Source organism: Solea solea, chromosome 15, assembly GCF_958295425.1.
Source record: "Solea solea chromosome 15, fSolSol10.1, whole genome shotgun sequence".
Lineage (NCBI taxonomy): Eukaryota > Metazoa > Chordata > Actinopteri > Pleuronectiformes > Soleidae > Solea > Solea solea.
In genome coordinates, this window is record NC_081148.1 from 23,500,052 (window position 1) to 23,515,575 (window position 15,524).

At 41.9% G+C, this 15,524-nt stretch overlaps 1 protein-coding gene across 1 annotated transcript in view; it reads right to left on the reverse strand.

The window, feature by feature from the left end:
• The window catches only part of LOC131474194 (protocadherin-15-like), a 260,291-nt gene that overhangs the window by 83,815 nt on the left and 160,952 nt on the right, over positions 1-15,524 (reverse strand). The window contains exons 19-20 of the mRNA XM_058651947.1: positions 9,082-9,175; positions 1,312-1,440 (exon numbers count right to left, since the gene is read on the reverse strand). Coding sequence (XP_058507930.1) covers positions 1,312-1,440; positions 9,082-9,175 — 223 coding nt within the window. The remainder of the gene's footprint in view (positions 1-1,311; positions 1,441-9,081; positions 9,176-15,524) is intronic.

Genomic DNA, 15,524 nt, shown 5'->3' on the forward strand with positions numbered 1-15,524 from the left:
AAGCACAGCTGCCGTGACAGAAATGGGAAAGGGGGAAAAAAACAGCCGCAGTTCCCCTTCTTGATCAGCTACAACGGGCTGAGTCGTAGTGTCTCCGCCTGTATTTGCATGAAGAGCAGGATTGTGTTGAGCTAAGTACTCGGGCTGGCAAGTCACCAACGGAGAAACCTTTCCAAGATGTAAAGAGGGGGAGAGAAAGAGTTGGTGATGTTGCCTTGGTGCGCTAAGCCCCGATCGAGCAGCTGGCTGCATTTCCAAGGAAACATATGGGACCGAGACTGGAGTTAAGGCTAGCTCGCAAAAAACAACGGGCTTCCCTTCTCATGTCCTTTTGTCTCATTTCACAGTTTATAAACTTGGACCATTTTTACGACCAGCTGAAAACGTTATGGGATACCTACTGTTAAAAAGTGTACACCCTGAAAGCAACATAAACCTTCAGGTTGTATCAGTCACAGTTTACCACAAGCAATTCCAAGCAGGAGCACAAATAAATACTCCAATCAGAAATGCACAAACAATTTCAAGTTTCCATTTGAAAACGATTAAATCCACAAGTAACGCTGTTAATATTCATTTTACGAATCTGCCACACATGCTTGTTAGACTGGATAAGTCAGTCAAATTGATTACGGCCCTTTATTGTAATTTCATTCCCATGAATTACTTCAAGCAGTAATTATTTTGTTTTACAGTGAACGTGTTTGAAAGTGCATTTCCATTAGATAGGTATTTTATAAATTTTCAGACTCATTTCAATCTCACCTTCTACTTACGGGGTTTTTATTTACGTATGTAATGTCTATATATACTTTTCCATTAATGTTTCATCATGTTTTTATACTCTTTGCTCTTCTTTGTGTACTTTTATGTAGATTTCATTTGAACTCCAACTAGTATATTATTATTATTACCATATTATTATTATTTTTAGTATCACTGCTGCATATCCCAGATGCATCCTGGAGTTTACTGTTCTGATGAGTTTAAAACAATCTTTTGAAACAGTCTGTCGGGAGACATCGTTTAAATCGGGGAGTGAAAACTTTAGGAGAAACAGAGGCTGATCTGTCAGTGTGAGCCAAACAGTCAGAACTGTCAAAATTCATAATTACCCCACTGACGGGCACGGGGCAAATTCATCTACAATTAGTGATTTGACAAGTAGAGCTTTGGTTGACAGGTCAAGACTGCAGCCTCCACAAAAAACTGACTACACAACAACACAACAAAAACAAATGAGTTCTAAAAAGCCTGAAAAAGGGCATAAAAAACAAATTCCACAATTATTAAAAAACATATTTCACTTACCACCACTTGTCCTATAAACAAATTGGCCTGTTCTTCTTGCACGGTGAAATTAGCTGGTATGGTGGTGTTAAAAGCAGGGTCGTTATCGTTGACATCAGTGACTACGATGTTCACAGTAGCAGTGGACGTCTGTGAAAACACAGAAAACAACAATGTTATGCAGTGTTATAATGCAATTTTAAAATCATGAGGTATCGATCACTGTTGACTGCTGTTTTCTAAAGTACTGTTACTCTCTTAATACCTGCTCAAATCTCACTTCCATGTGTTTTTGCACACACAACTGAAATATTTAGCCAAGGCTATGTTTCACAGACCCAACAAAGCACTATTAGAGTCATAAATACTGCACTGCCTTACATTTACTCATGTGGCTGATATGGTTTTATCCACAGCGACGTACAACTGAAGGACGACACTAATGTTTCTGTACAGCAGGAGAGCGATCCGGTAAAGAAAAGGAATAGAGATTACTCGAGGTCAGAGGAGTTAGAAGAGAAGGTATTCTTGAAGAGTCAATTATTCATGATGTTCTTTAAGGATGCCCTTGCTCTAGACCTGGGTCTCTCTCAATCCTGGTCCTGGGGAGCCACTGCACTGCATGACTTAGAAGTTTCCTTCACTGCTCCAACACTGATTTAAATAAATGGGTCGTTATCAGACTTCTGCAGTGCTTACTGATGAGCGGACCATTTGAATCAGGTGTGTTGGAGAAGGGAAACATGCAGGGCAGTGGGTCCCTAAGACAAGGATTGAGAAACCCTGCTTTAAGGCCCAAATTCTTGGCTGCATTTTGGAACCGTGTGCAAAGAGTGTGCTGGGTGCGCGTGGACTGAATTTTCCAGACTTGCACTGCCACACAATGGTGAAGTGAGATACCCCAGGACCCTGACGTGCCAGTATACCAGGGTCCGCGCAATGGCATGTGCGCTGAAGTATACAAGGGCCTTTAGAGCTATGGTTCCCAACCTGGAGTCCAAGCCCCACTCAGGGGGGCATCAGAGACCAGAGCTTTGTCTGCTCTGAGGTTGTGAGGTGATAAAAAGTGTATTTGTGCATAGTAAAGTTAGAAAATCTAATTCACACACTTCATTGGATAATCGGAACTCAGTATCAGACAAATTCAAACCCATTTTTTTGGTTCACCTTTAAATTTACTAAGATATTCATTACCAACACCTCTGTGACCTCTGAACTCGTGAGCAAGTCTCAGTTAGTGGCTATACTTGATAGCGATCCTGTTGTGAGCATCTGTACAACAAAATATCATGTCTGAGAAATGTACCAAAGATGGTATCAAAAAAGAAAATAAGGCAATATCTCAAGAGTCACCTTGGTTTTGATTTTATAGTTTTTATCCATATACACTGGGAACAGGAATGAAAAACTGCTGTTTATTTCTGCATATAAACGTTTGTGTGCGTGGACAGGGGTTCAGATTGGGGGGCCTGGTTTGTCTTGGGGGGTCTTCAAGGAACAAAGGTTGGGAACCACTGGTCTAGACTATGATCGTCTACAGTGGAACTGCAGTACCCAGACAACATTCTCCAGAGGAACGAAAGAGCATGAGCTTGCGTTCGAGAAGACGACCTGGATTTTGCTCTGTAGGCCAACATTAGAGACTCAAATTTGATTTGGGCAGCCATGGATAGCGAGTGCGGGTCGATGAGCAGTTAGAGTTGTGCCCTTTTAGGCTGATTAAAGACCAGACTGCAGGGAGGAAACCCCTGTAGGGCCCTGCAGCAGTCGACAGAAACATTTTAAATTCTAAAAGTATTGGTGAAAATGTAGAATAAAAAAATAAATTCTGCTTAAAATACTCAAAAATACTCTGATAGGTAAATCTACTGGACAAACCATTGTTATGCATCTTGCTCAAACCATGCACTAATACAAGGCTGACATTTTTGATTTATATGGATGAATCCCCATGTTATTTTATACAGATGTTTGAGGTGAAAACGTTTCGTTGATGCCCTGAATCACCCTCAGGTGGACATGAAGTCTCATGTGCTAGAAGATACGATAGTCTTGCAAGACGGAGAAGGACAAATTAGTTTGTTCTACCAGCAAGGAACCACAAAAGAGAATGTGCTGTGGCTGCCTGTGTAAGGACACATCCCCTTCTGGTGGACATGGAGTGCTAAGGTACCCTACGGAGAGTCTTCTTGAGATTCTTGAAGATGGAGAAGGTTGCCCTTAGCTTGTTTTATTGTACCAGCAGGGAACCAAAAAGCAGGAACTGTCTGGACCGTGACTGCCTACACGATCCTTGGTGGAAGACAGTAGCATGAGCTTGTGATTGAGCTCAATTAGATGGGTGTGGGACTGGAAATTACTTTGTAGGTCAGCATTAGTGGCTTGAATTTGATTTGGGCAGCCATGGATAGCAAGTGGGGGTCGATGAGCAGCGAGTGATGTGCCCTTTTGGAATGATGAAAGAGCAGAGGTGTGTGTGGAAGTCCCAGAAAGTCACTGGAGCAGTCCAAACCGGCAAAACATTTCCTAGTTTTGCGGAAAATGTAAAATAGAGAGAATCACAAAAACACAAGTTCTACTCTTACTCCATCTTATTGGCAAAAACACTGTAATGCTCCTTAAATGTCACAAAGGGGTGGGGTTTGGAAATCACATATAGAGTCTTTGATTTTTTAATTAATGTCAGCAGGGAGCGGTAACATGGAGCTGACTTTTATTTTGTTTTTGTGAAATATTATAATTCGAATGAATTCTCGTGACATTTGGAACAGATATTGTCGGCGCCGATGGGACGAATCCGTGAACTCTTTGTCGATCTCCTCACACATGCAGCCATACAGTACAGTGCCCTTTATATTGTATTACGATACAAAGCACTTAACTATTTTGCCTCTAATTCACCCAGGGCATAAACACATTGACATAACGATGATGGCAACGGGAGCCTCCATGCACGGCACTGGACTGTGCATGGGGAGAAGTTAAGAATTCAGTGCTTTTGCCCAAGGATAGTTGGGCAAGCCAAAGAAGCGCCTGGGATTTGGAGAGATTTGTGGATGACTCACTCTTTCTCCTGAGCCACAGCCACATGTAAAATGTAATGAAGATTTCACCGACAGCCTCGGGATGAATTGTAATAAGTCTGGTGACCTCCTCACTTTTCGTCCAGCAGCATCATCATCATCATCATCATCATCATCACCAGGTCAACACTGTAGTTTTTCATTTGACACGCTCCAAAGACAGCGCTGCAGAAGTGAACTTTAAACTATAGTGCGTGTCTCCAGAGGGACTGAGGCTGCAGTAGAAGGGTGAAGATGAACCGGACTATCTGGCTCAAGAAAACCCCCCAAAAAAACAAGTTGCCTTTCAGAACAATCAGCTGCAAGGTAAACATGTGGACACTTGGAATCAGGGAGTGCATTGCTTATAAAGCTGCTGTCCCTCAGGGCCAGGAGGAGACAGATAAACCAGACTACCTCAACCCTGAAAACCAATAACTGTGGAATCTAAAAACATGAGGCTGCCAGGTAAACTTGAGGATGCACAAAATGGGAGATTACTTTGTACGAGCATTCACTAAAGGATATATATTATGCAAAAGAAAGCCTCTGCAGCCTCAGAGGATATGGTATACAACCTGCAGGATGTAGGGATCCTAGGGAGAATGATGATATCAACGCTGGGTTTAATAATGTACACACAATACAGCAGAATAATCAGACTCTGACGCAGGTGGAAATTATGTCATAGAAAGCCTGAGTTTCATTCAAATCACATCTGTCTGAGCATAAGACAAGACAGCATGACCTTGATGAAGTCCTGAGAAGAGCATCAACTGCCCGAGGTTAGAAAACTTTGACCAAATTCAAAATTCAGCATCAGACTGAGTCAGACTTCCAGGTCAGACAAAATCATTGACACCAAGCTCAGACTCCGAGTGAGCAGAAACTCAATGTGAGGAGGAGGCACGGTGACGTTCAACGACATAAAAATTGGATGATTATGCACGATCAATAATGTCTCAGTGCTCTGGGACAATGGCATACGCAAATAATTGTCCTCACTGTGGGGGGAGGAAGGATGAGTAATTTTTCGGAGGAGATGGCAGCAAGGGGAAAAACAATACCTCACCAGAAGCTACCGTGAACGATGAGGCGTTTGGCGTCACGTGTCACGAAGGAAATGACCGAGATAATAATCACATTCATCTCACTGTCCGCGAAAGAATTGCTTCTTTTGCCATCGCTGTCCGCTTTGTTCGGGCACATATAATCGTTCTTGTCATGTGTTAACTGACACGGCCCCACGATGCCTCCTCCACTCCTCCACAACTACAACGAGGAGGACGCCTCCAGTGCACAGAGCCGTCGTTGGCGCGGCGACCGGCTCTGCCGCTTCATTTCACAGAAGACCTGAAGCCAATTAGCATCTCCATCATGCGGTGCACGCGGTCGTGCGTGCTCGTTATCAAACCTCCTACCTCATGAGTGTGATTAATGAGCTTCTATCATTTATTCAACACAGAATAGACTCTGATGTCTTATCTTCTGTCCTCGGTGCCAAAAGGATCCAGAGGTGGATGATGGGTCTTTCAAGTGAGGGTCCTGACCAGCAGCCGCGAAGAAGGGACTGATACGACCGGGCTGGCAGACGTAATTTTTACTCGTGTCTCTGAAGGCAAGAGGAGCGGCTTTATCCAGATTCCCCAGGTGCTTGGTGTAGCTCTGATTTGAATCTTTCAATATGGTGGTAATTGAGAACAATTAGCTTCATGCACGAGTAGGTGAAAATAAAAAAATCCAACTCAGTCAAACTCAACAAAGAAAAGTTAGTGGGTGTTCACGAACCCAGATTTGACTGGACTCTCAGAGGCCGTAGCACCCTGGGGAGCATGACTTTCCTTTGCTCCTTTTGTCAGGTTGCCATGGTTACCAACATTCTGTGCTAATTACACATTTGAATCTACGGTGTCCCCTTTTTCCTTCGCCCCTCTCCGTCCTCCTCTGACAGTGCCGTATCTCGTTGGAACATTTCCACCCTCTTTTAACCCTGTTCCTGTTGTGACAGCATTTCTAGTCCAGCTGTGACATTCAACCCACACAAGTCAGCGAGGAATTTACTCAGTGGACAAGACATTTGCCAAATACAGACACACACACACTGCACATGTAAACGGTGCCAGTTTGTATAATCTGGCAGCATGTGGCAGCTTCACACTCGCTTTTTACTCGATTGATCTTTGCTCTGTGACTCTTGTCACTGTCCAGCTCCTCTGCTTCTCCCACTCCAACACATTACACACTGATCTCCTGTGCAGCCGCAGCCTCAGCCCTTAACTTAGGTATTTATTTTTAAAATTCTTCTACTCTCAAACAGATACGGGCTGGTTTTTCCCGGTTTGAAGGTAAGCTACAATGTGAAGACGTCGCGGTTTCTCAAACACCAGATAACGTGGCTAATTAACAAACTAACACCAAGTAGTCTCCAGCTTCTTAGAGCGGAGCGATGTGTGTGTAAACACGCGAGTTGACACACTCACTTACGCTTTATTGTTCTGCATTAAACTAACAGAATTTAAGTGGTAGTAGTTGTAGTAGTAGTAGTGCTGGAATCACACGGTAGATTTAAGGCACAATCATGTACATTTACCACAACTGTAACGGTGACCCCCGAAATCACTGCCCTGAACATTAGCTCTTCTCTTACCACTGATATTTGAAGTTTTAGTTTTTTTGTATTGCTTTCAGTCACAATGAGGTCACTGTTTTAATGTGTTGCACTTTGCCTCATCTTCTGTCCTCAGCTACATCCATTCTACTCCTATCCTCTACACCTACTTCAAAATGCCAGCAGGGTGTGGCCCCGCTGGCGTTTTGAAGCCCCCAAAGAGAGATGTTCAAAAGCACTGCAGGCAAAAGTCCGGGGCTGTGTTGTAGTCTTGACATCTCACCTGCATTTTACTCATTAAACGGTTCTTGACGGGCAACACCTCCAATATTAGATGTGAATCAGTTTCACATCCTTCATCAGTCAAATAAAATAAATCTTTTTCTCCATTAGATGTTCTTCTGGAAACTCAATACAATACTTTTTCTTTTAGTTCAGTACAGTTTCAAGAAACATACCCATGCACAAGAAAACCCATGAAAATGACTAGTGAATACTGGGCCTGTACGTGGAGCTGTAACTCTGCAACAGCCGTGGAGCATGCACATGAAGCTAGCTGTTCTTTCATTCTGGCAACCGTTTTCCAAAAATCCCTAAAACTAAAAAGGTTTTATGTGGCTAAGAAGCAGATATAACACAAAACGTTTGATGAGCCCTAATCAAACAACTCTGACAATGCGTTTTTTTAAATGATGCCGCAGTCGCGTGGTCTAACGTCGCTCCGTCTAACCCTGTGTTGGCTCAACCTCCGCCGTTATCGTGAAATATAGTAAATGAACTCCAATCGTCTTGACTCCTGCAGCACCACTTGACGAACGTGTGCGGCGTGTCAACAGAAGGAGGATGTGTTTATGAGAGCGCAGGTGCAGAGGGAGGCATTTAACATAATTCCAGTGACGGCTCATCAAGTAAAGTTCATCACCAATCATACGCGGCATCTTTAAAGGGGAAACCGAGTTTCACCTCTGCCTGGAATGGATTCAGCAGCAGAAACGGAGCCAAGTGAAGTCAGGTCTAATTAAATAACGTCAGTTTATACCGACTGATTATCAGCTCTGTGTGTGTTTGCTGCTTAAAGAGGCCGTTACAGAGACATTACTATCTACTCCTCAAGTACTATTGATGATAGCATGTGGGCAGCACCTTATTGTAAACTAATTGTAAACACTTAAGTGTTTTTAATCTTAAACATCACCTTTCTTGTCATACTTGTATAAGTGAGTCAGAGAACAGCTGAATACTGGCTTAATCTCTTAAAATATGAGAAAATAACACTGATTATAAAGGTGGGCAGCAGGAACCTATCCACAAGTTAGTCATTTCCCCAATTTGCTTTGGAAATTTGCAAAGCTAAACTATTCCACTGAAGGACGATGACTCATTTACTGAAAGACCTTAATGTCACTCCACTTTTATGGATGTCTTCAGAGCAGTTCTTTGTTAAATTACGTAAACTCAGCACGATAGATAGATATCATGGAAAAAATATCATGTTGTGTTAAACTGGGCTGAACGGAAACCACTGACACATTTACACATGTGAAATGTATGGTATCATTTTGAATTGGTGCATTAAACATTCGCAAGAGATGTTTATTAAATTAATAACAACATATTCACTTGGTGTAAATCTTCACTAAAAGGTTGGGAAAGTTCTGCAAATTTGTTCCCAGACTAATGAATCAAGCAGCTGAATATCTGACTTATATCTGCGTATAAGAAGAAGTTCTTTGTAAAAAGGTGTTCAAAACTGAACCGTTCTGTTGTGGACAAAAGGGAGCTAAGCTCCGAGGCCGAAATGAGCTTCATTTAGAGATAGGGTCAGGAGCTCTGACATCCCAGAGAGGCTCAGAGTAGAACCGCTGCTCCTCCAAGTCAGGAGGAGCCAGCTGAGGTGGTTCGGGCATGAGGAGACCCGCTGGAGGGATTATATCTCTCAGCTGGCCTGGGAATGCCTCGCAATGAGCTGGTAGAAGTGGCCAAGGAGAGGCTGTTGCCCCCACGCCCCATTAGCGGAAGGACAATGGAACGGAACGGGTGTTCAAAATGTTTCCTGGGTCTCTGATGCAGAAGAATCAGGTGGTAGTTTTGTTTTTTAAAGAAGAGAGAGTTGTGCCTCACCCCACCCAGGTTTCCGTCAGAGGCTGTGACAATCAGACGGTATTGATCGGTGGTTTCTCTGTCCAGAGGCTTGTCCAGGAGAAGAAGACCAATACTGTTGAGAAAGAGAGAGAGAGAGAGAGAGAGAGGTTAGAGAAAACACTTAGAAGAAGAAGAGCAAAATACACACCTCATTCATTCATGAAAGTCTTGTGGTTTGCAGGTAAGCAGAAAAAAGAATAGAACACACACACACACATACAGTATATATATACAAGGAGTAGGGTGAATTAAACCCTTATTTTGTCCTACCCCCCTTAATTCAATTCCTTATTCCTCTTTATATAATCAGATCATATACCCATATAGATGCTCAATGACACCCCTCTGAATATCTATACCTAAAATAACCTCTTTATATTGTTTTTTTTGGACCGAGTTATTGTTTTAGTTCCACAATGAAACTGTTCCACAATGTCCTTAGCACAAACTTTCAAATTACAATGCAAATGTTAGTTTTTCCACACTTGCCAAGCCAAGCTTTAATCCAAGTACATTCATTAAGTAATATAATTCAAGAGAGGCTAATAGAAAAGGCAAAGTTCACTCACTTAATAATAGACAGCGTGAAATATGGTTGCTCATCGAGAGAACGAAGAGCAGGTTGGCTTTTAAAAGCTCCCACTCTCTTTTTCTTCCCCTGCAGCCGCCTCTTTGCTCCCAAAGCACATGGACAACAGACAGATTCATGTTTTCTTTCCAATGACTGCAGCAGTCGGCGCTGCCTCCCCTGCTCCTTCATGAAGGATAATTTGGCACTCTGGTATCCCAAACACAAAGTGTGCACACGCTCCCAAGCAGAACGCTGAATTATCTTTGTTTGCACACACAGCTGCACAAGATGCAAACACACACAGGTTTGTGCAGCCGTCTTTTCAAGGACCAGCATTGACTTCCATTCATTTGGACGTCAATGCACCTTATTCCTAACCTTAACCTAACCACAATTCAAATCTTAGCCCCGAAACTAAACATTAGGAGCAGGTTTTACTCTCCATGAGGACGACTGGTCCTGACAAGGCCAGTGTTTATGCCAGAAAAAAGGTCCTAAAGAGGCAGCAAATACAACTACAAACACACACACAGCACTGCTGCACCAGGGAGGGAAAGATGAACGCTGCCAGATTAATGTCCGTCACATTTCCCTGTTCCCTCTCGCTGCTCCTTCACATTTCTAATTTAAAGAGTCCGAGAGCAACCTGGCGGCTGCTTTCGTCTCTCTAGCCCATAACTGTCAAACACCGACATCTCAAAAGCACCTGAAACCTCTAGCGACATTTCTGTGAAGCTTTTTTCCAGGCAACACTGTGCAACAGTGTTTCCCAACCTGAGGGGCCTGACCCCTGCTGGGTGACATGAATGCTTAACAATGGGTTACAAAGACTTTCAGAAATTAAAGGTTGTATTGTTTTGAATACATCAAATGTAAAATATATATATATATATATATATTATGTATATAATTTATACATATATACAGCATATGTATATATTTTTTTTTTCATACACATATCTGGGTTGTATTAAACATTTATTTATTTAAAAAATAGTTAATGTCAAAGTGCCAGTGAGAGAAGATTACAAAAAAAAAAGGTGGGTCAGATATAAATGAAGTCTCTGAGCTCTCATTAAAAGCCCGGCTGCTTGGACTCTTGAGATGAGAGTGAGATTAATAATTAATATGGATAATACAGAGAAAAAGGGAAACATTTTTATAACATAAAAGGGGAAAAATCACCAAATCATAATATGTTCAAGACTGACTTCAAAATGGCAGATTTTCCTCGGGACTTTCTGCAAGTATTAAAAGATAACTGAACATCATGAAATATGATGAAGATAAGACATTTAAGAATATGATATAAAGGATACAACAACACAAGATGCGATAAGATACAGATCTTCAAGTATCATATCATGGGCTGGACCAGTAAAATAATAGCATATTAACCTATGAACAACAAGAACACTGTTTTACATTTAATGAAGACTCCTTCTACAAACCATGACATTTCTTGATAAAAATATGTACAATTTCAACAATGTTATGCCTAAATCTGACAGGAAGATCACGCCTCTGTAACATCAGCTGATAAGGCACCACCTAACATCAGGTGACAGTTCTGAGGAAGGCAGAGGATACGTGCCGAAACTGGACATCCCTGTCTTTAAGATAAAATAAGATGTAACACTATACAATGTCGTAAGAAACACTACACTATGAAAATGTGAAAAGACAAGATATAAACAATTACATGAAATGACATAGTATGATACAGTAAGATAAATAAGATGGGAAATGTACAATGTGATGCATCCAATACGATAGCATAAGACGTGATGATACGATACATGTCATTAGAAGATAAAATAAGTAGTAGGTTTTCTTCTCATATCTGTGAGTTTACGTGGGTGGAGGGGGCCACTGGGGTCCTCGGTATACAATCATAAAAATATGGGTCTTTCAGAGAAAAGGCTGGGAACCACTGATCAGGGTCAAAGCGTCTTCGGGAGATGTTCTTAGAAACAGACCAATGCAATCGCTTTGAGTAAAAAAAGAAGCTTCACCTCTCATCCAAAAGGCTTTTTTTAAATTCTCGAGGAATTCGACTCTTAATCGATGACATCCTCGACAAAGTCAAGCAAGACCAATCTGCCCGCTTCCACTTGCAAGGACTCACTTAACATCCTCCATTTCTAGAACACAACTCGCACAGAAGCCGACACGTGTGATGACTGGCAGTTCAAGAGGGCAAACGCAAAAAGAAGAAGAAAAAACTCCATAAAAATGCAGTGCACATATCCTTCACAGAGTGCTGGCACTCATGTTTATTTATACATATGCACACGAGTGGAAAATAGACGCCTCTGTGTGCAACAAAGCCAAAGAAGGAGATGGGGGGGGGGTTTGATGCGAATGTGATAATGAAGATATGCTGCGATAATTGTTGTATTTTCAGTGTTAATGGTGATGATGTTGGTGGTGATTATGACAAGAATTAAAATGATTAATCTTTAACTTTGCCGGCCTGGAGAGTTAATTTCTCCGCCTACAGCTGGGCGACTGTAGTAAAGCACACTTAAGCAGCTGGGTCTGAAAGGTTCACTGATCATGCATGATCGTGTCCTGCCTCCTCTCCAGCGGCAGCAGCAGCAGCCATCATAAAAGAGAAGATGTTAACGCTGTTAACGGTATCATTTAGTGACTGTGGTCTCTCCATCCCAGTCAAACTAATGGCTGATGTTTCATTCCACCCAGATTTGTGCCTCTATATGGTTAATTGGACTTAATGTGCGGGACTTTATTCTGGAGTGACACGAATGCATTACCTGAGGTGAAATCGGTACGCATTAGCAGTGGAGTCACAGTTGCACTTCTGAGAAGTGATTTGGATTAAGACACATATTTAGGCAAATGAGATTGAAGAGGAAGGCCAACTCTGCCCGAAGTCTGATTTGGAAAAATGACAAGACATGGGCTGAGAGCTAAGGGAGGTAGAGTGGGGAGAAAGGTCAAGAAGAGACAATGGGAGCCTCGCACCGGTTGGATAAGAGTGTGAGAAGAAGTAGATACGCCAATTTGTATTACAACATGCATCATTTCAATACTTTACACTAATAGTTCTTTACCATTAAAGAGTTCAGAGCCACAAGTTATAGAGATAATAAGAGATGGATTCCAGTTCAGGTGTTTGTGATGCTGCTAAAAAAAAAAAAAAAAAAAAGCTTTGGCTTCAATGGGGATTTCAATAGTGAGTTTATATTTTAGAGAGGGCTGTGTATTAGATGTTAAATCACTGACCTGCGCCTGCAGGACATGGATATGTTTGGATAAAATATATTATTAAAACAGTTTATTCACTTGCCCTGTTCTTAAATAAATAATAATAAATAAAAATAAATAATTAAATCCGCCTTTAATCTTTAATATTCTGTAAATATTTAATTCCTTTGTAAGTTCTTATTAATTTCTTTTAAATGAGCTTTTTGTTGTTCTTCTTATTGAGCCTAATTGTGCCTTGCCATGCCTAATTTATCAGTAGTTCCACACAAAGTTAGAAATTATGATGATTAGCTCCCCCTGCACTTGTTTGCTTAATTTCACAAAACACGACCAACAACAACCAACAGTGATGAAAGGTAAGAACCATTCAGGAAGTGAATGCAGGGAACTGTGTCATTGTTTCCAAACTCTGCATTTTCTTGCCCGTCTAAACTAAAATGCAGCCCTGGAGTTTTTGCGAAACAAAAACTGAGCAATAAGTGTTTTTTGTTTTTTTTTAAACTCATCTATTTTTAGGGTTCTTGTAAGTCAGGGTAAAGTGGAGGACAGGTGTATCCAGAGTAGAATTTAAATGCATAAATGTATATGGTAGTGTGCTAGTAGTAGTATAGCCTTAAACTGTAAGCCTGCTCCTGCAGGTTTGTCAGTTATTGGTGTACGTTCTCTGAAAAGCACCTGGTCACTGACAAACTCGCAGCCACTAATTCAATGGTGCTTACTGCCTGCAGCCATAACGCTTAAGTGAATATGAAGCGTTTCTATCCTTTGAGGAGAAACTGCCTTAATTTTTTGGAGAATTATAGACTCGAGAGCTCATTTTTCATCTGAGTTTAATTGAACAAGCTCCATACGGAGATCGAATCTGATCATGCGGCAATGGAAGCAAAAAAAAACAAAAAAAAACATATCCTCACTGAATCACGCTGGAGTCGTGAAGGGCTGAGAAATGAGAACGTGAAGCGGGACTCTGTGTGTTGCACACTCATCAAATGTATCAGCTAATCAGGCTTTGATTCATAGCATGCTCTTTCGGCACCTACTTATTAAAAGGTTGCTGAATGAAATTGTAATATTTCTGACTGCCGCGCAGACAATGAGCTGAAGAATGCGCGGATCTACTTCAAACAAGATTTCGCTCATATCTGCTTCAAGAGATTACTCTGGCAATGCAAACAATGGTGGTTCTCTATTACTTATTTTTGACAGTGTCACCCTGCGATGATGGAAAAGCCCAGTTTCATCTGACACCGGGTCACTTTCGCTGTAGATCTTACGGCGTTGGCACCAAAGAAACGCACCGAACATGCATTCACACTGAAAATCTCAGAACCATACTTGATCTATTTTTCCTTGTGATTACATCATCACTGTGTGGAGAGCATGAAGGAAGGACAACATACCAGTGAACAAAAGGAAACAAAGAACATGCAGTGGTCTCTGGAAGAGGAAACGTCTGAGCATCCGTCGAATTACATGAGATTTAACAGAAGAAAAGCTCACTGTGATCTGCTTTGTCGCCCCCCGTCGTATTAAAGGCCACATAGACCGGAAGCTCCAATTAACGCTGTGTTTGTGTGTGTATCTGCGTCATGACCTCGTTTATGAAACCCTAAAGTTTCAGAACAAACAGTTCAGCCACTGCTGAGAAAATAGTGTTGTATTGTTTTCCTGGGCTCTGCGAAGCGGATCTGCACTTCCGTATGTTGATGATGTCATCAGTATACCTCACCACTCCTCTCACCACCGTAGCGCCTCCTGGTGCGGGCACTAGTCCGGGCACATCCGGTTGCGCACATTCAACCGCAGAAGAAGAAGAACTACTCTCGTTGTAGCTGCTGAGATGCAGAGCATCCACCGTGCCAGAGGGGGAGCTGTGTATCTGAGAGCTGGCCTACCAATTACGTCACTTCCAGGTACCTGGCCAATCACAGGACAGTGGGAAAGCTGTCGTTGGCTGGCCAATCACAACACAGTCCACATTCTGGGGGTGTGATTTTGGTCTGAAACAGCGTGGCTGACAAGAGCGTCAGTGAGGAGATATTTTGATCGGCTCGTTTGCAGCGACTGGGAGGTTTTTAACCATGAAAACAAGTTAATATATGTAAGTAGACCTCCATAACTAACGTATATGTGTGATACAAGCATTCCATGTCACCTTTAACCTCCGCTCACAACGTGCCAGCAGTGGATGACGTAGGGGTGGTAGAACCCTTAATTACGCTTCACTGATGTGAATGCGTTGGCTGCTTGGGTGTGAAAGTGCAAGAGAGCAATAAAAACAAATAAATAACTAAAGGAGAGAAGGGCAACGTGTCGGCGGCGGTACGTTTTACAAGGTCTGAATCAATTATTTATGTGTCATATTTTTATGCAGTGATACTGCAGGAATTCTATGAAGCGCTGTATTGATATGGAAATATTGTGGTTTTGTGTTGTATCTTCATTAGCTGGCAGCAGGCCTTTGGCCCTTTCTTTCCTCTCCTCTCACTGGGCAAAGAAAACTGTATATTATTTAGAGCTGGGCAATATGAACTAAAAGTCATATCTCAATATTTTTTATCTGAATGGTGATACTCGATATACATTTCGATATTTTTTCTGTGATGTAATTGGGGTTTCC